The following is a 22134-nucleotide window of genomic DNA, read 5'->3' as shown; positions in this document are numbered from 1 at the left end:
ACAATGTAAAACAATTCAAACGAGAAGAAAACTGACGGCCTTACTTATATATAAAAAATGAACAAAAAACAAATATGTAACACATAAGCAAACGACAACCACTGAATTACAGACTCCTGATTTGGGACAGTCACATACACAAATAATGTGGCGGGGTTAAACATGTTAGCGGGATCCCAACCCTCCACCTAACCTGGGACAGTGGTATAACAGTACAACATAAGAACGAACTATACAAATCAGTTGAAAAAGGCTCATCAGATGGACAAAAATACAAGTGGACGTGGCTGGGTACTTGTACATCCCGACAAAAAAAGACATAATTGAACAGATATGAGATTACCCGCGATTAACTGACAGCCAGTTCAAAGCCACTAACAACTAAAAAAAAAATATGCATCTAAGACTAAACTACTTATCCGTACACATCCAACATCCAATGGATTTAGTGTAAAGACGTCATAAACAGTCAGAGAAAAACATGACCTTGTGCAATGCCATATTACAGGTATCGACAGAAAGTAGATCCATGAATGTGTATATGTATATAACAAACTAGTAATCATATGGTAATTAATCATAACTTTTTCTACCCTAACAAGGTGTATTTTCGATGAAACAGCAAACAAAATGACACATCAACAAAAAAGAGAATTGTGTCTGCAATGTATGTATATATATATATCTATTTATCGAGCTGTAAATCAACATGGAAAAAGGTTATGAATATCAAAGAGATGCTTGCAAAGATCCTGCATATCTACTTAAAAGAGAAGAATATAATTACAAACGCCATGGAATGATTCAAACATATATTTTATTATATAGCAATAATTTTTTGACATACTAATAAATGCCTTTACAGTCTCCTCAGCTTCATCGATGAAGACTTCATTGAATAATTGTTGTTTTTCCATTTATACCATTGAATGCCTTTGTCATTGCCCTTCTCTCCTTCCATATATACTCCATTCAGGTTGGAATGTGCACAACTCTTATACCACCAAGCGCCTTCTCTTTGTATTCCGCAATTACCGCTGGTTTTTTCATCGTTGTCCATGTCTTTGGTAGTAAATGCTTGACCATTATGGTATACCAGGCTATCTCCTGTTATAAATGTAAGAATCAGACATTCGACAAATTTCTTTTAAAACTTTTTACTTACCTGCAAAACTCTAAATCTTAAACAGTAAAATTAAATCAAGCACTGAATAAAATTTAAAAAAAGTTTTTTTCTCAATATTTTTTTCACAATCATCTATTTTGCTTATTGGACCTAAACAATGTGAAATTCAAGATATGTGTTCTTTATTTACAAATCCTCATTAAATCATTTTGTAAAAAGCCTTAATTTACTGTTTTGGTTTATATTGAATGTACTTCATTTCAGATGAGAGCCAACAGCATTATTTTTAGAATGAGTAGATGTAGTATGATTGTCAGTGCTATCTACCAGAGTATAAAGAATGTTGATTTAGGCAAATATAATATAAGTCATCGTTTGGCTTTCAATAATGACCAAAATCAATACGGTATAGTTTGCTATAAAAAACAAAAAGGCGAAACAGTTCAAACTGTCGTTAAACTACGAAGATACTATCCGTCCAGTACGTTCAGAAGAGAATGATAAGGCTTTAACACTCATATGCAAAGTTAACCTAAGATGGTTTTGTGTTTATGATTAGGCTCATTAGAAAATATTTTTTTCAAACTGTAATGCATTTGCTCCTTAAACTTTCTTCCCGATAACTCCAGGTAACAAGCATAGAGGATACTAAAGAAAGACGTCAGTGGTCTGTGTAAATATTACTTACAAAACAACAAACATGAAATTATCTAAAAAAAATATTATTTATCTTAATGTTCATTGCTTTACGAAAGGCCAGATTAGTAGTATGAAACTATCATATTTATTCCGAAAGCAAAAAGACCAAATCTGACATGTTGAAATGGCTGCAATATACCACTACGATCAATTTGTACTTCAACGACTTACAATTTGAAAAGCTCCTGAAGAAACTATCATAGAAGTGGCAACTATCAAAATGTTCCATAACGCATGTATATATTAAAAACTTTGCTGCATTTAGTTCATATTTAAAAAAAACTGTCTCTTCAGTTTAGCACATGTCCAAAATATATGTTGTCCGTTACTAGAAACCGTTATCGAATTCTTTCAATAAGGTGGTTTTCATTGGTGTTCCAGGTAATCCATTTTGAAGTGTTGTTTTGTTGTAATTACTTTTCTTTTAGTATTGTAATATAACTCACCAGCATTCCCACTGTAGTCAGCAACATTTAATTTATAGTTCGAAGAAGAATCACCGACAGAAAATGTAACATATCTGGCATAAGCCTTGTTACCATTAAAATCGGAAATGTCAACTCTTAATTCGTACTTTCCGTGCTTAGTCAATGTATGTATATTTTGGTTACCTACAACAAAATATCGAATGATAAATATAGAATTGATAGCAACAAATGTGATTGATATCTGTTGAATTTAAAAGTTAGAAACATTACATCAAAGTTAGGTTTGTTTCATTTATTTTAGGGGAATATTTTAATTTCAAATGATCTTGAACCTTCTTCTTATTTTGGTCTGTTCCTAACGCAACTGATACACTTTTTTTTATTGAAGCGCTGATCTTGAAAAGAGAATAATAATAGTTATCACAGGTATCAGGATTATATTTTAATACGCCTGACACGCGTTTCGTCTAACTAGAGAATTTTAGGTTTTTGACGTACTCAAACGTAATATACCTTGTAGCTGTCGTTTGTTTATGTAATTTATACGTGTTTCTCGTTTCTATCTTTATATAGATTAGACCGTTGTTTGAATGGTTTACACTAGTAATTTTGGGGTCCTTTATTGCTTGTTTTCGGTGTGAGCCAAGGCTCTGTGTTGAAGTCCGTACATTGACCTATAATGGTTTACTTCTTTAAATTGTTATTTGGATGGAGAGTTGTCTCATTGGCACTCACACCACATCTTCCTATATCTACTTGATATTTTAAAAAACAATGTTTATTGTTATCTAACATTGACCATTTAACTTGTAAATAAAACAAACGAATTTTTACGAACGTTATACACCTTAACTTTGTCGTTGTAAAATTGTGTTTGTCACCCTTTCTCTATTTTATTTTAAAAAGGACAAGGTTGATCAATAAGTTCAGTAATTTAGGTAAATATATATATGTAGATTTACTATTTTGTTAAAATATTTAGGCATATTAAAATACACGGATTGTTTGATTTTCAGATCATTTTTGAGGTTATATCAATTGATTGCTTTTGTTAATATTTGTAAGAGAATACCAAACATGTTTTTTGTCTCATTGATAATTCAGATTTTCTTATTTTAACATGAATAATCTGTTTCGTGTATGCCATAATCTATTAAGAAAAGCAGTTTGAATTTTTACCTTGGACATTTCATTATGGCAAGTGAAAACAAATATGTCGCGGTGTGAATTTTCCATGTTTAGAATTCCTTAAAGGATGCAGATTCAAGAGTATCAACAGGGGGGTTAAGGGATTGAAGGTATCATTGTGTTACTATAACCATTCGAAGCATCGATGAGGAAATATTCTTACTCTGAAAAAAAAAGGAACGCTGCCGCGGGAAGAGAAAAGGTCATCAATTGTTATAAATTCGAGTGTATGCTTAAAGGAGGTCCCAAAGTAAAGACTTACCTAGCTCTGAAATTACCTTTATTAGTCTCTGATAAATGTATTTGAATTTCTTTCAATAAAAAGAAAACATGTGATAGTATTTTCAAATCAAGAGTAATACATCAATAGCAATTTTCATAATTTAAAGTATTTAAAATAACTTTATGAAAGATTCATCCAATTGTAAATACATTTCTATCGTTTCCTTCAGCGATTGTTCAATTTCTGTTGTTTTAATTCGGGAAGCTTTCAGACTACATAATGTATATCTAGCTAATAATAATTCAGAATACAGCAAATTTGGATATATAGTAAAAGCGTGATTCCTAAGTGGTAGAAATGAAACAGGGGTGGATCCAGACATTTCAATAAGAGTGGTTCCAGAAAAAAAAAAACAATTGTTGTTGTTCTTTTCCGTAATATTCACGCATTTTTGTTCTTATATTTCGAAAAAAGTTAGGATCCAATCACAGACCTCCATTCCCTGGTACAGCCACTTAGTAAATTATTTGTAACTTTTTATCAGTGCATGTAAATAAAAAAACTCATCATAGATACTTGGACTAAATTTAGTATATACCCCAGACGCGCGTTTCGTCTACAAAAGACTCATCAGTGACGCTCGAATCCCAAAATGTTAAAAAGGCGAAATAAAGTACGAAGTTGAAGAGCATTGAGGACCAACATTCCTAAAGGTTTTGCCAAATACAGGTAATCTATGCCTGAGGTAAAACATCCTTAGTATTTCAAAAATTCCAAGATTTGTAAACAGTAAATTTATAAAATATAACCATATCAATGACAATTCATGTCAGCACAAAAAGTGCTGACTACTGGGCTTATGATACCCTCTTGGGAAAAAATCTCCACCAGCAGTGGCATTGACCAAGTCGTTGTAAACAAACTCATCATAGATACCAGGACTAAATTTAGTATATACGCCAGACGCGCGTTTCGTCTACAAAAGACTCATCAGTGACGCTCTAATTAAAAAAAAGTTAAAAAGACCAAATAAAGTACGAATTTGGAGAGCATTGAGAACCAAAATTCCTGAAAGTGTTGCCAAATACAGCTAAGGTAATCTATGCCTGAGGTAGTAAATGTTAAGCTTGTATGGTCCTCAAACAAACTACCGAGTATTACCACTGATATTTTACTTTTTTTTGATCAACTGAAATTGATGTGCAGAATTCAATAAGTGATGACCTTGACCTTTGACATTTTTTGTTTGATTTTAAGTTAATTTTCTTTTCCGAGTCATTTAAAAAAAAAATTATTATTGTTCGATATCTCTTTTTAACCTCAATGAATCCAATAATTATTGTGTTTCAAGTCATAAAATCACGAGACAAACGTTTAAGTTGTTAAACTTGTTTTTTCCGAATTAAATGTGATGCACAGAAATGTTTTGGTAGTGACGACCTAAAACTTGCCACAAGTTACCAATTACCTGACTAAAACGGACAAATAAAATGGAACTGAAAAGTCTTAAACATGTTAAATGATTGAGTGAAAAAAAAAGTTAGATTTTTCAGTTTTTACAGTCCAATTTTTATATTTCAGTCCTTGCTGTAATGTGTATGAGTTCATAAGTCTCACTCACCGACACGAATTGGAATAAAAAAATGAAATTGTCTCGTCCAATCCTAATTTACCGCAAGGACTGTTATTTGAAAATAGATTGAAATGGTTTTTGTATGAACGATATAAAATCAAATCTTACATGGCCTTATTGTCAACCTGTCAACCTGATCCTTTATTACCGTCTTAAGTTAAACCTATGTATTGTCTGGTATAGTGAGGTTGAAAGATTCTCTCAGTCCAGAGAAGACGGAAGACAGATAAAAAGGAATGGAAAATATTGACTTTCAAATATCAAAATGATTCAAGGTTTGTGGTAAATTATTTTTTCTTGTAATTTTTTTATTATTTAACTTTTGTACACATTTTACATATCTCGTTTATCTGAATAAATGTCCATATGTTTTTTATAAGGAAGCAACACGTTTAATTTTAAGGTCCAGAAATATCTTTAATTATAATTAACAGCCCTCAACCCGAAAATCGAATGGTCAGTGTCTGATAAATGAATATTATTATAACTATCCGACTAAAATCTGAAATGCTAAAACCGGCAAACGGCAAACAAACAACAATTTATATTATATCTTTATGTATTGTATAAGACCGTATAATTGTTAGCCTAATTTCTTTGCGTTACCGTACGTAAGTTTCATATCAAACTTAAAGTTCTCTTATCAGACTCTTCAATGACGGTCAGATCAATATAGTTATAAAGCCAAAAAAGTAAACAGTTAAAGAGCATTGAGGACCAAAATCCCAACAGGTTTTGCAAAATACGGCTAAGATAAATAGTTATCAAAGGTACCAATATTATAATTTAGTACGATAGACGCGCGTTTCGTCTACATAAGACTCATCAGTGACGCTCAAATCAACTATTTATAAACCAAACAAGTACAAAGTTGAAATTCATTGAGGATCCAAAATTCCAGAGAAATTGTGCCAAATACGGCTAAGGGATCCTATGCCTTGGATAAGAAAATTCTTTGTTTTCGAAAAATTCAAAGTTTGGTAAACAGGAAATTTATAAAAATGACCACATTATTGATATTCATGTCAACACCGAAGTGTTGACTACTGGGCTTGTGTTACCCTCGCGGACGAAACGTCCATCAGCAGTGGCATCGACCCAGTAGTGTAAACAGTTATCAAAGATACCAGGATCATAATTTAGTACCCCAGACGCGCGTTTCGTCTACATAAGACTCATCAGTGACGCTCATATCAAAATATTTATAAAGCCAAACAATTACAAAGTTCAAGAGCATTGAGGATAGAAAATTCCATAAAAATTGTGCCAAATATGGGTAAGGTCTCCTATGCCTGGGATAAAATAAATCCTTAGTTTTTCGAAAAATATCAAAGTTTTGTAAACAGGAAATTTATAGAAATGACCACATTATTGATATTCATGTCAACACCGAAGTGTTGAATACTGGGCTGGTGATACCATCGGGGTCGAAACGTCCACCAGCAGTGACATCGACCAAGTAGTGTAAATAGTTATCACAGGTACCAGAATTTTAATTTAGTACGTCAGACGCGCGTTTCGTCTACATAAGACTCATCAGTGACGCTCATATCAAAATTTGTATAAAAACTACGGCTAAGGTTTCCTATGCCTGGGATAAGAAAATCCTAAGTTTTTCGAAAAATTCAAAGTAATAAGCCTATATATAGGAAGATGTGGTGTGAGTGACAATGAGACAACTCTCCATCCAAATAACAATTTAAAAAAAGTAAACCATTATAGGTCAATGAACGGCCTAGTCTTAGTTGACTTATTTCTTATATGTTAACAAGAAACGAAAAATGCATGGACAAACAGTAAATACGACAATCAATTGGTAGAAAATTATTGGTGTCAAATGTGTGTATTGGATGATCTGAAAGTGCTCAATCTTCCCATCACAATGAACAGTAGTGTAAAAGCATAATACAAGCACACATCTCTTGATGTCGAAACTTTGCTAAAAATTTACATGTCGAACACGATGATTTTTTATGACATTTTTCTTTTATTCATTTCACATATAATAGAGATTTTAAGAGCAATTATTATGTTCATTTATCCTTATATTTGTATTTACTGGTATTGGCTTGGTATTAATTTTCAGAAATTTCTATTTGAGATATTCCTTTAGAGGTATTCATTTACTTCAATTCTCTACAAAATCGCCGACGTACTCTAGTAGAGTGTCTTTATAAGCATTTTATAGATGAAGTTTTAGTAAAATTATTACGAATACAATATGCTCTACTGTTAAAGATTTGGTGATTCACCTTTGTAAAATGAAAAATTACAAAAAGGTCGAAAATTGAAAACAAAAGTCGAGCTCCGACGTAAGAGCAGACAACAGCCGAATGCCACCAATGGGTTCTCAACGCAGTGAGAAAAACCCGCTCCCGGAGGTTGGCCGCACATGGCCCCTAAATATAATGTGTACTAGTTCAGTAAAAATTAAACTAAACTGCAAAACATATAAATGATCTAAAATTTTAAAAAAAAGAAGACTTACAAAACCAACACTACCGCATTCACAATATATATATATATATCTATATATATATATATATATATAAACGCTTAAAAATATATGTACTATTTAACAAATACCATGTGAGAACTGGTACTGTTTGTTCCGGATGAGGTACATGTAAGTGTAGATCTTCTGTGTTGACAGGAGTTATTATTGATATGGTCATCATTATAAATCAACTGTTTACAAAACTCTAAATGTTGAAATACACAGGCCTTCCTACCTCATGAATAGATTCCAAAACAGTGGTTGATCTCCGGTATATCGAGTTAAACACGTCTCGATCACAGGCTATGTTACTGACCATTATACAGAATTTATTCCGATTTTATTTTTTTTTCATCCTGATAGGCGAACTTTTTTTCTCTTTAATCAGAGAAATATGTGTCTCTGCTAACATTAATAAACAGTTAAAGGTTAAATTTCTTTATTAATAAATAACTTTGTCAAACCTTATTTTTAAATTAGAACTATTAATAGCTTGTCATGATTTCCCTATTCAAAATTAAAAGTTCTCAATCGTCTTGTATGACTTAAATCCCCCTGACCCTCCATGATTGTTATAGAACCATGACTTGACATGGTTGATATCATAAGTTTTAATCTGCATGACAGTAAAACATATTTCATATTTTGTAAGCTGTATATTCAACATTATTTAGAACATGGTACCCGGTATCCTTATGTCGAAATTGTAAAATAATAAGTCATATTTAGTTTTTAAAATCAAAAACATATCTACCTAACCAAAATTCGGCCTCCAAATCTCCAAATCCATTTACATACGAATTCCATCCTCTGTAAAAATCTGTTTTCCCGTTTAATCTTCTCTGAAACACCTAACAATACACAGCATAAGGAACACAGTTATATCATTTTTTCATATAATGTATAGATGATTCTAAACAAAAAAAGAAAATATGCGTGTATCGAGATTGTTGGTAAGACAAGGCATAATTTGTTTTGGAGGAAAGGTTATTTTTACAGTTTCTAGAAAATAAATTTCAAATATATAACAAACATTTATAATTGTTATCAAATGGAACATAACACATGTTTGAGTGATTCTATTAAACTCTTGAACGTTCCATTAAGTAGCAACATTCCAGCAGCATCTGCATACAGGGTATATAACTCCCAATTGATATGATATTACCGTGCTTGCATTTCCTATCATGCTTTTCTTGATAGAGGGTTGCTGCTCACGAGGAAGCTATTTAACCAAGACTTCCAAATGGTGAAGTTGAAATCATCCCTTCGTAAATTTTACTGATGTCATCACGATTTAGTTGACCGTTATGGAAAAACCGTTTCACAAATGATATCGGATTTGTTCTTTACGTTATTATTACAATCCCCTTCCCCTTCATGAATGTGACCTGCCGAATTAGACTTTTTACCGGATTTGTTATAACATAAACAGCACGACGGGTGCTATATATGGAGCCTACCCTTCCGGAGCACCTGAGATCATCCTTAGTTTTTGGTTGGGTTCGTGTTGCTTATTCTTTAGTTTTCTATGTTGTGTCATGTGTTCTATTGTTTGTCTATTTGTCTTCTTTCATTTTTAGCAAGGCGTTGTCAGTTTATTTTCGATTGATGAGTTTGACTGTCCCTGTGGTATCTTTCGTACCTCATTTTAATTGCTACTGCGCATATTCACTGACTTAATTGTCAAAATATTACAGTTTGTTTTCTTGATATGAGTTTGATCCTTTTGTTGTAGGGATGAGCAACTTTTTTTTGTATATTTTTGCATAATCTACAGCATTCATAATTTCGCTTGTTAATGGCGAGATAAACATGTATCAAAATTCTAAATCTGATGCATTAACGACAGTGATTTTAATCGCATCTGAATAGCATTTATATACTAGAATTTAACTAGCAACATATATTTTATCTGATTTTGTACCTTATCTTTATAAGGAAGCTAGCAATAGTGACATAATCTAGCCATTAATGCCTACCACATATAGCTTGGCTAGTTATCCCTCTACAGGGATATATACTTGTATTTATAACTTGTCTAGGCGTGATTTTAAGCAGTTAGTTGAATGAACGCCCACCAAAACTAGATTTCATATTCATATCACATTAATCTTTTATCGATCTGCTAGTGTGGATCACCACTGAATCTATTATATTTTTTGTGTTAACTTAATTTAACTCGCAATAAAATTAATTACCGTCCATCCGGTGTTGTCAATATCAAAGTCACAGTAGACGTCAAATCCAATGACTGAATGTTCAGGATATATCTTGTAGATTCCGTTTCCTTTCTTTGTTTTGACATCACCGCAATCAATCGGACGTTGTTTTGATTCTTTCGTTTTTTCTGGAAATGAAACAATTTTTGTATTACATTTCGTTTTCCTCTTTTGATTGATATTAACTATATATATATTTACCCCTAACATATAAATATGCAAAGCGAAAATATGTCATGTCATTACTGTCAATGTATATACGCGTAACTCTGTGACAATTTTAAACCAGGAAATCTTAAATAAATTTTCGGAATTGCGGCAACTTTTACGTTAATTTTGTCGTACAATCAATCTATTTAGATAAGCACTTTCTAATCATTTGTGTTTCTGTATCTGTTTTAGGCAAGTGAAAGATGTACGTTCGACAACATGTTCATCTCTACAACTCTCCTCATTGCTGATGTTGTTAATTGTTATGTCATAAATTAGATCATTTGGTTTATACCTTTGAATTGTTTATCGTGTTACTAGCGCTGTAATGCTGACAAGACATGATGCATGTTTAAAGACAGAAAACTCCAAATCAATTTCAAAAAGGGGAGTTCCATAAAACCTGCCAATTTCAAATGCTTTCAATTGACGGAATAAGTTAAAAACAACTGTCATATTCCTAAATTGGTAAAGGCAATCTCCGAAAAAAATCCATTATGGTTAAACGCGGGTTTATTTGTATGAGATTTATATTGACAACTTAGGTGACAAAGAATTCTTTCTGTTCTTTCACGTCAATTAGACTCTTGGGATAGTTATTTCATTTGCATTAAATCACTTTCCTCTTATTAAGCAACCAAGTATTGATCTAAGGGTGGTCGCAGTTATTCAAAGTTAGTTTAAACCAATTTACAGTTGATAAATTAAACCATGTTCTCCTATGCTTAAAATTTCATTCAGTATAGATCCAACGGATTACGAATAAACACTCCTTAAAAAAAATGTGAAGTTGACAAAGAGAAATTGTATTTCGTGATAAAGTTCAGATCTCTGCAACTGTTACTTTAGATAGTACGGTGACCAAGTATGGAAAAGTCGCTTATTTAAGGAGTTTAATCTTCATTCGGACTATATGGCTACAAATCACAGTATAAGTAGTTCAAAGGTTAAACTGTACATTTTGACTTGTCGTCAAAAAATCGTACGGTGCAATTTTTGTAAAATGTGCTTTTAAGTAAGTTAATTTACTTGAAAGAAAAATCGACTTTGAAAAGTTTTGAGGTTCACATGGTAAAAGAACATCCGTGGTATGGTTTCTGTTATTATATACATTGTTGTAACACCTTATTTTAACGATTTCAAACAAAGTTTAGCAAAATTAATCCGTTATTACAGAGTTTTTGTAAAAGTTTGACACTACAAATATTGGGCATTTACTAGAGTACGTTTCAACTCAATTTCATCATTTGTTTTTACGCAAAATGTAAAATTATCAACATTTATATGATATTTCATACCTTTAATAATCAATAATATCAAATTCATTTATCTCAGAAGCATTATTTCAGCAATTCAAGCCAGGCACAAGTCCTAACACTAATATTAGGGAGCTATTCGAAGCCCATATACAGCCTCTTATAGATACATATAAGCCATTTGATTGTGTTGTATCACTTATATTCGAATACTGAAATGTGTTCCTTGAAGCAGTAAACAGTTTGCTGTCAAATGTTAAGCAACAGTAGTATATCGATGTTCAAAACTCAAAAATCGATAGAAAAAAAACAATTCCGGGTCACAAACCGAGGGAAACGCATTAAATATAAGAGAATGACGACACAACAATAAAATGTAACACACACAGAAACGAACTAAGCATTAGAGAAAATCCGATGAGAATAACAAATAAAACAAGAGGGTAACTGGACACTTGTTTGAGATCGTCATTTCAAATGTTACCGTATTTTTTTGTAACGAACCGTACCAATTACTGAAGGTGTATGCCAGTTTAAATACTCGATATGCTTCAACTTTCTGAGAATATTGAGCACCTTTTATAGATGCTGACTTTGCTATTAGACAGACTCCTAGACATTTCAACGGTATATGGACCGACATGGCAACAAAACAGACCGTTATAATAGCCTCTAGGGGATCCGGTGGCGATGTATAGGCATAACAAATCAAAGGTCTGCGCTTGTTAGATGGACCCTTACTAGACATCTCCTAAATCCCTTAGTCGTCTAATGCTGGAAAGATGCAAATTCACACGAGGAAACAAAAACAACAGCAATGAAAGGAGATGCAGATAGATATAGGACGATGTGGTATGAGTGCCAATGAGGCAACTCTCTATCCATGTAACAATTTATAAAAGTAAAGCATTATAGGTCAAGGTATGGCCGTTAACACGGAGCCTTGGCTCACACCGAACAGCAAGTTACAAAGGCCCACAAAAATTACTAGTATAAAACCATTCAAACGGGAAGACCAATTGCTTATCTATATACAAACGAGAAACGAGAAACACTCATGAACCACATAAACAGACGACAACCACTGAACATCAGATTCCTGACTTAGGACAGGTGCAAATAGTTGCAGCGGGATTTAACGTTTTAATGTTACTAAACTTTCTCCCTTTTCGGAAGAACATGTTATTACCATTTTAAACCATCTGAATGAACCATGACTGATCCCTTTGAAGTGGTGTCTCATCCTCCATGTCGTATCAATATCTCTTAGAGTTTTTGCTCACCTTCTCGACCTTCTTTTGTACCATCACTCAAACTTACCTCAGAGATGGTATAAGCACTTGGTTCAATGTATTGATGTAAAGGAAAGTAAAACATTCGGTGACCTTGCAGCTGACAATCACAAAAATATGTCCCAATACTTTTCTATAGCGCACACAGTAGCAGATGTTTTAGACCGCTACGAAATGAACAACTCTATAAAGTCTGCTGAAAATAAACTACGAATAAAGACTTCAGCTTCCACCAAAGTGTATCAGATTACTAGTATTTAAGGGAGAAGCATTCCTGATTGGAAGAAGATTCTTTCTGTTAAAGAACACTAGCAGGCTCTTCTTAATTTCTTTGGTATTTTTATTCGTCAAAACTTTGACAAATCCCTTATGATTCTATTTGATTGTGAGCTTTACTTAGCCGGAACGTTTGTAAGTCCCGAAATTGTCAAAGTTATTTAAATCAACACTGTTAATGACTGTCGAAACTTGTTTAGCCCCCACGAGGAGGACGATTCGCGTATGATACTCAATGGCTTAAACTTTGACAAGAAGTTTAAGGAATGGGAAAGAGCGGAAGATTCTTTCTGTTAAAGAACACTAGCAGGCTCTTCTTAATTTCTTTGGTATTTTTATTCGTCAAAACTTTGACAAATCCCTTATGATTCTATTTGATTGTGAGCTTTACTTAGCCGGAACGTTTGTAAGCCCCGAAATTGTCAAAGTTATTTAAATCAACACTGTTAATGACTGTCGAAACTTGTTTAGCCCCCACGAGGAGGACGATTCGCGTATGATACTCAATGGCTTAAACTTTGACAAGAAGTTTAAGGAATGGGAAAGAGCGGAAGAACAATCATACGAACGAATGTGTTTTGTGCGTTCACTACTACAAACATATGACAAATACAAACGAGCTATGGGCGCAGATGGGGAACATAAGCAGAGTAAAGGGTGGGGGAATATTTTTTCTCATATTCCAACTAAGTGACTTTCCCCAACACTTTGTAAATTATTGCCTCCTGTACATGCACTTACCGGATGCCACACAGCTTCGTCTCTGTTTTGAGTAGGTAAACAAACTGTCTACAAGACGTTGAAGAACACGCACGACTATTTCAGTTGTTTGCAGAGCTGCGTTAATATTGACAGAGATGAAGTCTTTGTTTGGGCTTGAAAGTTAATTTGAAAGCTTTATTATCAGAAAAATCTCTTTAAATCATTCCGTCATGCTATTTATACAATGCTTCGCTCCTGTAAAGGATTAGAATAATGTAGAAATAATTTCCAAATATGTTACTTGACAGACGAACCAGAGCATACTACAGCTTAATTTTGTTGTGTGGATCTCTTTGATTGGATTTTTAAATTGTAACTTTTCGAGGTATGGAGTGGTTTTTAGTTGAATGAACTACATTAATGAGCTTTTGCAAAATACGCCTTCATGATAGTAGGCTTCAGGTAAAAATAATATTTATTATCTATTGCTGATGTTGAATATCAGCCATCAAGGTAACAACTGTAACTTTATTAGAATATGCGATGATCTTTTATAATAAAACAAGTGTTTGAAAAACGCCAATTTTCAGAATAAATCAACGTCCTTATTTCTTTATTTTTACATTTTCGTGATAATTCATTGCTAATTGAGTTGAAAAAAATGTCTGAAATTTAACCTAAATTGTTGTAGAAATCTTCAAATTTTGAAAATATGGAGAGAAAAAAAATAATAACAGCATTTGATACTTGACCTTATTTTATGCAAAACTGTTACCACACTTCCTTTTGACGACATTGATATTTCAAAAGTACTCATTTTACCGAATCCAATGATATATAATATAGCCATATAGTATGTTTGACGATTAAATCTACAAAATATTGTGTCTGGTCACCGTACTAAGACTTATAAGTCAATTCAGAGACCTTAAACACTTCTACCTAGGAGTCTACTCCCGTATTCGGAAAAAGAAGAAGAGATTGGCAACTCCATTTTATGATCTTTTAATTTTAACAAATATGCTCATTTTCAAGATAATAACTTATAGATGCATTGTATCACGTGTTTGGTCAATCTCTTTTTAGTTTTATCACAAGTCAAGATATGTTTGACAGAATGTCCCATCTGTTTCAAAAAGAAAGATTCTTAATTGCATTAAATTTACAGTATAAACTCCGGGAGAACTTGGTCTTTAAGATTTGAGAGTTTAATTTGATTTCCCCTACCCCAACAATAAATTGCTTATGTGAATAGCTTTGAATATTTGGTCATTATCTTACTTGGTAAGCCTTATACACAATATGCCTGAAAATGCCTTCAACATAGCTTTTGGAAAGATTCATGGTTACACGTGGATAAATATTCCTATTGAAATATTCGAAAATGGACAAGATACTTGCCTGTACGCAGTCAGGAGTATGACAGCAGTTATAAATACGTTTGGTGTGTTTGGGCTTTTAGATTTTGCCATTTGATTAGTGACTTTCCCTTTTGAATTTTCCACGGAGTTCAGTATATTTGTGATTATACTTTATAATAAGTTCTAAACTATTTGGGATTTGTATATGTACTTTGAAATGACATGAACATTTGTAATAGACGCTGAAGTGTATATATGTATTCCCTTCTTGTCCTATATCGTTAATCTGAAAATGATGAAACATATATTTACTATTGCGTGATTTGTACTTTTGCATGGGACTGACTTCCTAGAAATGACAATAATTATATCTACTTTTTAATCTTACATTTCTTCTCTTTTCCCTTTGTAAATATGAAAAGTTATTTCTTAATGATATTTTAGATAAAGCAGTCTTATTTAATAGAATGTTTCCTTTGGCGGCGATAGAAACTTATGATATGCATGCAGTTTATGTTTCATTCTTACTTTTGACTTACAGATCAGAAGAATACAGTGTTTATCAAAGTTTTGAGTTATTTTGATATTTCATCAAAACGTGGAATTAAATGATATTCCTACCCGTCTTTTAATTTAAGAATTAAAAGAGATGTGAGGCAAATATCCAAGGAAACACATAAAAAAAAACATCGTTAATTCAGACACAACTAGAGGAAGTATTTTACATATTCTTTTGTCTAAAGTAGTATGTGCATTTTTTGTAATTAGTACCTGCATTTTTTCGACATGACGAAAAAGTTGTCAATCATCATCTGAATTTGTATCTGCTTAATTTAAGTTCTTTTGATTTATACAGTCTTAATCGTTTGATAAAATTTGTTTTTTTCAAATATTTTGGACTCGTGTACCACTGGAGACAGTCATTGTCGAATGCGCATCCAAAGCTTTATATTTGGTACCATTAATGTTAATGAGATGAGTTTTTCAACAAAATAGAATTGAGTAAAAAAAAAATCGAAATATTTGAGCTATTTTTAGAAATGTTCTGAAAAGAATACTTATCATAATTCACTTAAGCATAGTGTATTAACCGTTATTGTATCCACCTACAATATGAAACAGTAGAACAATGCATGTTTATATCAAAACAGCTTAATGTCAAAACACAATGGTCATTGAAAGGCAGTACTGAAACTAAATGCTGAATAAAACATGTAAAACAAATCTTGTAATATTTTGTAACTCCGAAACATATAAATGAACTTAACTTGAAATAATATATTAGACTAACAGAGACCACAGGCTAATGACTAGAGACAAAGAGGCGGGGTTAAACATGTTTTGTCAGATTCCATCCCTATCCCTATACCCTCTATCTAATATAGAATAAACAAACACACAGCAATATGCACATTTATACATTTTTTACTCAGAGGTGAATGACGACATGTCTGTGCTTTGTATAGAATATTATCGTAATAGACCGTATTTGAAATACCTGAACGGAAAAGATGTATGCATGTTAATCTATATTATTTCTAGTATATATATATATATATATATATACGAATTATTTCCTTGTACCGATGACAAATTTTGGTGATTTTTTTACTACATTTTTTGTAGTTTTTAGTGTGATTTTTTTTCAGTTAAACAGAGAATTCTTGTGTTAAAATCAATTACGTTAGTACATTCAAGACATATTGAACAAGTTGAGATATACACACATCATATGATGGTGACATTTGTGTTTTTCTAGAAATCAGTATTCACAGCTTTCGTATATATTTTGAAGCGAAACGGCGGTTTGAAGTTTATGTAAAGGAATAGTGAACATTCATTTCCTTAAAAAAAATAGAATGCTTTAAGGACAACACCTCGTCAATAAATTCATATTTCTTACCTTTTTCTTCTTCTGTCTTGTTGACTTTGTTATCAATGTAATTAGTTAACTGATCAGTCAAGTTTCGTTCAAAATTAGCAATTTGTGATCTCAAATTCATTTCCTGCTCTGTCATTATCGCTTTTAGTGCATCACTAACAAACTTCTTAGATTTTATAGTCTTCTCTATATTTTTCATTTTTGTTTCAATTGCATCACTTACAAACTGCTTAATACGTTCATCTGCTTTCGACATATCAAGGGTGGCCACTAATGGAGCATTTTGATTGTCAAGTAACCGAACCTCTACATTCTCACTAGAGTTTGATGTTGTTGCTGATGCTAGCACAAACAATGTGAATCCATAAATGAACGTTTTGCACATTATTGATTCTTCTTTGTTAAACTAAATGTGATACATGTGACTGTAATCCTAACATTGACAATATCTTTTTCTTATACTTACATTTCCTCTAAAGTTATACTTTTGTAAGTACATGTATGTCAAGCACTTTGTTTTTCATGTTATGAAGCTTGATAAAAGTCAAGGGCCTTTTAATTGGACATACAGTTAAATGTTTCATTCTTACTTCTTAATTACTGATCGGAAGAATAAAGTATTTATCAAAGTTTTAGTAAAGTGCCCCTTTCCTCTTGCGTGAATAGTTGGACTTAAATGATATTCGTATTCGTTTTTTAATTAATTAATAAAAGCGGGGGTAAATGTCCATAGTAAAAGAATTCACCGTCGATTAATCTGAATACATAATAAGAACGTTTTTGCTTTACATTTTTACGACTTTCTATTATCTGAAGTAATATGTAATAAGTACCTCCATTTTTTCAACATAAAGACATAAGTCGTCATTTATATTTTAAATTTCAATCAGCTTGATTTGTCTATATTTAAATTCTTTTTTTTATGTATAACCTCTGCATTGTTTTAACAAGTTTTAGTTGTTCAAATATTTTGGCCTCGAGCATCACTGATGAGACATGTTTTAGTATGTCGAAATGTGCACCTTATATGTTGTTAAGATGAATGTTTAAAATAGATATGAGTAAGAATCTGTAAATATATAAATATATCTATCTATTTGCAAAAATGCTGTCAGTATAGAAATCATATAATATAAAATGAAGTATCTGCGTGTATTATGATTTTTTACATGGTTAAACTGGTCGGTCTTCTAAATGAGACAACTCTCTACAAGAGACCAAAATGACACAGAAATTAAGAACTAAAGGTCACCGTATGGCCTTCACCAATGAGTCCATAATTAAATTGTTTCAAAAGCTTTGATATACAGTTTACCCAATTTGAAATGTCAACCACCTTTAGATCAACCCAGCGTTGTTGACAGTTCATATTGTAAGTAGTGTGTGTCTGTTCTTCGCATACATTTGCTTTTTGTACAAATTTGAAAATAATCTATACTTATGAATTGTCAAAATTGATCACTGTAAAATGACGCTGAAAATTAAAAAGACATAGAGACGCTTTAGTTATTGTAAAAACTGCTATGAGATTATTTTTTTCAATAAATACAGGCTCAAATTATAGTTTTTAATACAAGTATTTGTATGCTGGCCCTGGAGATTTATCGGTTTTTATTTTCTGGAGGTGCTTCAATACTAATTCAGAGCCGATATTTAATTCCTCTATTTTTTTCTATTGACATATGCTTAAGTTCTGGGATATTGCCTTGTGGTTCATTTGTAAATACGCAATTAAAATACTCTGATAATATTTAAGATTTGTGTTTGTTATCACCCGTTTACATAAATTTATACTTTACCATCTCACTACTGTTCCAATAAATTGTTATATAGTTATAAATGTATACACATGGAAAAAAGTATTGCAACATCAAATTGAAAATCAAATTTAAAAATCACTCTTCATTTATTTGTGATATAATTTGTTGAAATATAACTAGTTAAACATTATTTAAATATCACCTGAGTTTAATCAATAAATATCGACTCAATAAGTTCTTATCTGCATATGCAGCTACTGTACTCAGATAAACAGATGTCTTTTAACCTCATTGTTTTCAACACTTTAGATAACCAAGTTTATAAAGTTATGTGATTGACATCTTGTAATTGGTCATCCACAACTCATAACTGCAGCAAGATGGCAAATAATCAGCAAGAGAGAAGCAGTTGTGTCGCTGTGACAATTGAACGTATTGCTGGTCATCACCATTCCACTATAAGTCGTTTTGAGAATAAAAATCGGGCAACACACGATGTTAAAGACCTTCCGAGATTAAAAAGACCCATAATAATATCTGTAGGAAAAATCAAGCATAAAAAAGGGTGGTCAGAAGGAAATCCATTACAAGCAATACAACCCTTAAAAGAGATTGATGACCATACAGGAGCCTTTAAACAAGAACTGTTCGAGATGGGTTCATCGCTACTGGTTATCGTGCGATAAGACCATATCGGGGACCTTTGCCTACGAACAGATACACAGTTGCCCGTATCAAATATAGTGCAGAGCTAACTTAAGTTGGAAATTAGCATTGTGGAAGAAGATCAATTGTTCCAATGGAATTCGATTTATCTTTATTGGCACGATCGTAGCCCGAATTTGAATGATATTGTGCATATATGGGCCACTATCGGGCGTAAAGTGCACGAAAGGACACCCAGTACAAACACGTCATGAAACAAACAACACCCTGCGTCAGACATGATTGCTGCTACCGTAGCAACAAATTAGTCGATGTATGGCTGGAATCAGAAGACGTTTAGATGCGGCGTATACCGATCAACCATGATGTGAAAAATCATCTAAAGATAAATTTTGAAATGTACGTTATTTTGTTATAAATAGTTTTGTTAGATAACACATTTTTTTATCACACATGTTTTGTTCGTTTTAATGTTAATGTTATCATTAACTACGTTTCACTATTATTTTACAAATATTTTATCGTATTCCATCCAAAATAAGAGGCTGATTTTTCAAGATTTAAAAAATCAAGGTGTTGCAATACTTTTTTCCATGTGTATATCTTGTGCATTTACACAGAGCCTCATGATGTGTCGATATGTACAATAATTATAGGGATACAGATATGCAGATACAAGCACAAAAACTTACACCAAATGATCATGAAGTCGAAGGTCTTATTAAAAACTTTAGTAAACAAGAACGTCAGGAATTGATGGAAGATGAGTACAAGATGATTGAATTATTTACTGATTTAAATCAGTTCACTGGGGTAAAGCTGATGACCGTAACTGCATTCACGGTCATCCCAAGATGTCGGATGAAAAATTAAGTCAGTTTCTGTATTGTCTGTTAAAGTGTTTCTATATCATTTTCTTTACAAATCATACATTGAAACGATGAAAATTAATAAAAGAATCACTCGGAAATAACTAATTACTTCCGAGAAATGTGCATGAAACGGGAAATTCGATTTGAAAAAATCGTGAAGATGACCGTAAATCATAATCAAAATATTTTCAAGATGACCGTAACATATAACAAGGATGACCGTGATTGGTAAAAAGATGACCGTAACTTGTAAAGGATGACCGTAATTTGTAAAGACTGACTGTAATTTATATAGGACGACCGTAACTTTTATAGGATGACCGTCAATTCTAAGAAATATCCGTATTTGTATTCAAAGCTTTTTGTTGATTTTGTCGATCTCAGGGGCTTGGTTAGCAGATATAAATATGTTTCATAAATTTCTTTTTTTAAACTATATTATAATTGGCCGTATTTTGGATTTATGACAATGAAAGTAAATTGCATATTTTTCGTAAACAATGAAATATTTATTGATAACGACGTTAAAATTTTAACACAAATTGACAACGATACGACGAAAATTTGAAGAAACATGAATGTGTCCCTGGTACACGGATGCCTCATCTACACTATCATTTCTATGTTTAGTGGACTGTGAAAATGGAACAAAACTGTTATTTGGCATTAGAATTAAAAAGATCATACCATAGGGAAAATGTGTACTAAGTTTCAACTTGATTTAACTTGAAGCTGGACAAACGGACAAACAAACAGACGAACGGACGAACGTACGCACAGACCAGAAAAACATTATGCCAATTAATGGAGCATAAAAAACATTAATAATACATATGAATATTCGGTAATCGAGGCCATGTGTATGGTTCCAGACCAAGTAGATTAAAATCTTAATTTGTCTTGATATATGCAGGCGGAAACACTCTTGAAATAGAACTAAGAATCGAAGCACTTTGTTAGAGAAGGCGATAAATGTGTACTGTAATGTTTACTATAGTGACAAAATTTTTAAAAGTTAATAGAAACAAATACAACGACAATTTTCTTCTCAATTACGAAGTGTTTTATTTTAAAAACACCATTTGTATAAGTTTTCAATTTATCTATTACTTGTAATGCAAAACAATAAGATAACAAGTCGACAACATGGGTATCTATAAGTTGGATGTAGAAAATGCTTAACCTCCGATTTATTTTAACTTTTTTAACGAGGGACGGAGAACATATCAATCTTTTAGTTCAGAAATTTTCGTGTCTGCCCTTCCATTATTTGATTCAAGAAAAAATTCCCCAAAATAGGTAACGATTGTATCGAAAAGAGTAAATCGAGTGCACCTTTTTATGTTAGGGCATGTTTGAGGTGTATATTTTGTCTTTAAAACGTACAAAGCAAGAGTATTTGAAATAGCATCTCGCTTCAGATTCTATCATTTTTATATATCAAAGCTACAGGTTGACTTTATAACGTAAAATACCTATTTAATGAATCACAAAAACAGAAGGTGTGTTCGAATAGCTATTTGTTCTAAAAGTTCTTGACGACAGTCTTTTAATTTGGATGATGAAAATGAATATGTTCGAAAAAATATGATTTTCTTGTGTGTGATAACTAGGGTTTATAATCTTCAACCACTGAAAATGTTTACTCTGCCCTTCCACGAAATATTTAATTAGATTTTTTTTTTAAATGCTTAAGAATTTTCGAAAATTCCACCTGACATCCGATCAGACAATATTTTTAAGTTGAATCAATGCAGACAAGATCATTAACTGATGCTCATTAGCTAGTAGATACCTTTGTCTTTTAAAAAAACAACGGACATATAAGGATCATAATGGTG

The 22134-nt window shown here is 32.3% G+C and overlaps 2 protein-coding genes across 2 annotated transcripts in view; one reads left to right on the top strand and one right to left on the bottom strand.

Annotated features, from left to right (window-relative positions):
* Positions 1–22134, top strand: part of LOC139528404 (inositol polyphosphate 5-phosphatase K-like) — a gene marked incomplete in the record, with an annotated part of 185125 nt that overhangs the window by 96266 nt on the left and 66725 nt on the right.
* Positions 800–17524, bottom strand: LOC139528406 (microfibril-associated glycoprotein 4-like). The gene is made up of 5 exons (XM_071324383.1): positions 17017–17524; positions 9996–10144; positions 8549–8645; positions 2272–2436; positions 800–1107 (listed from the first exon to the last, which is right to left on the bottom strand). The coding sequence occupies exons 1-5, from the start codon at positions 17378–17380 to the stop codon at positions 860–862; spliced, it is 1023 nt and encodes a 340-aa protein (XP_071180484.1). The 5' UTR covers positions 17381–17524; the 3' UTR covers positions 800–859.

Source organism: Mytilus edulis, chromosome 6 (assembly GCF_963676685.1).
Source record: "Mytilus edulis chromosome 6, xbMytEdul2.2, whole genome shotgun sequence".
Lineage (NCBI taxonomy): Eukaryota > Metazoa > Mollusca > Bivalvia > Mytilida > Mytilidae > Mytilus > Mytilus edulis.
Note: the sequence above shows the minus strand (reverse complement) of the source record. Positions and strands in the feature narration are given on the sequence as shown.

Bases quoted from the DNA above. Each gene is read 5' to 3' on its own strand.
- LOC139528406 (XM_071324383.1), bottom strand. From the start codon at position 17,380: ATGTGCAAAACGTTCATTTATGGATTCACATTGTTTGTGCTAGCATCA. The intron at 10,145-17,016 runs GTAAGAAATATG...TTTCATTTCCAG, and splicing joins CAAGACAGAAGAAGAAAAAG to AAAAAACGAAAGAATCAAAA. The intron at 1,108-2,271 runs GTGAGTTATATT...CATTTATAACAG, and splicing joins TGACTACAGTGGGAATGCTG to GAGATAGCCTGGTATACCAT.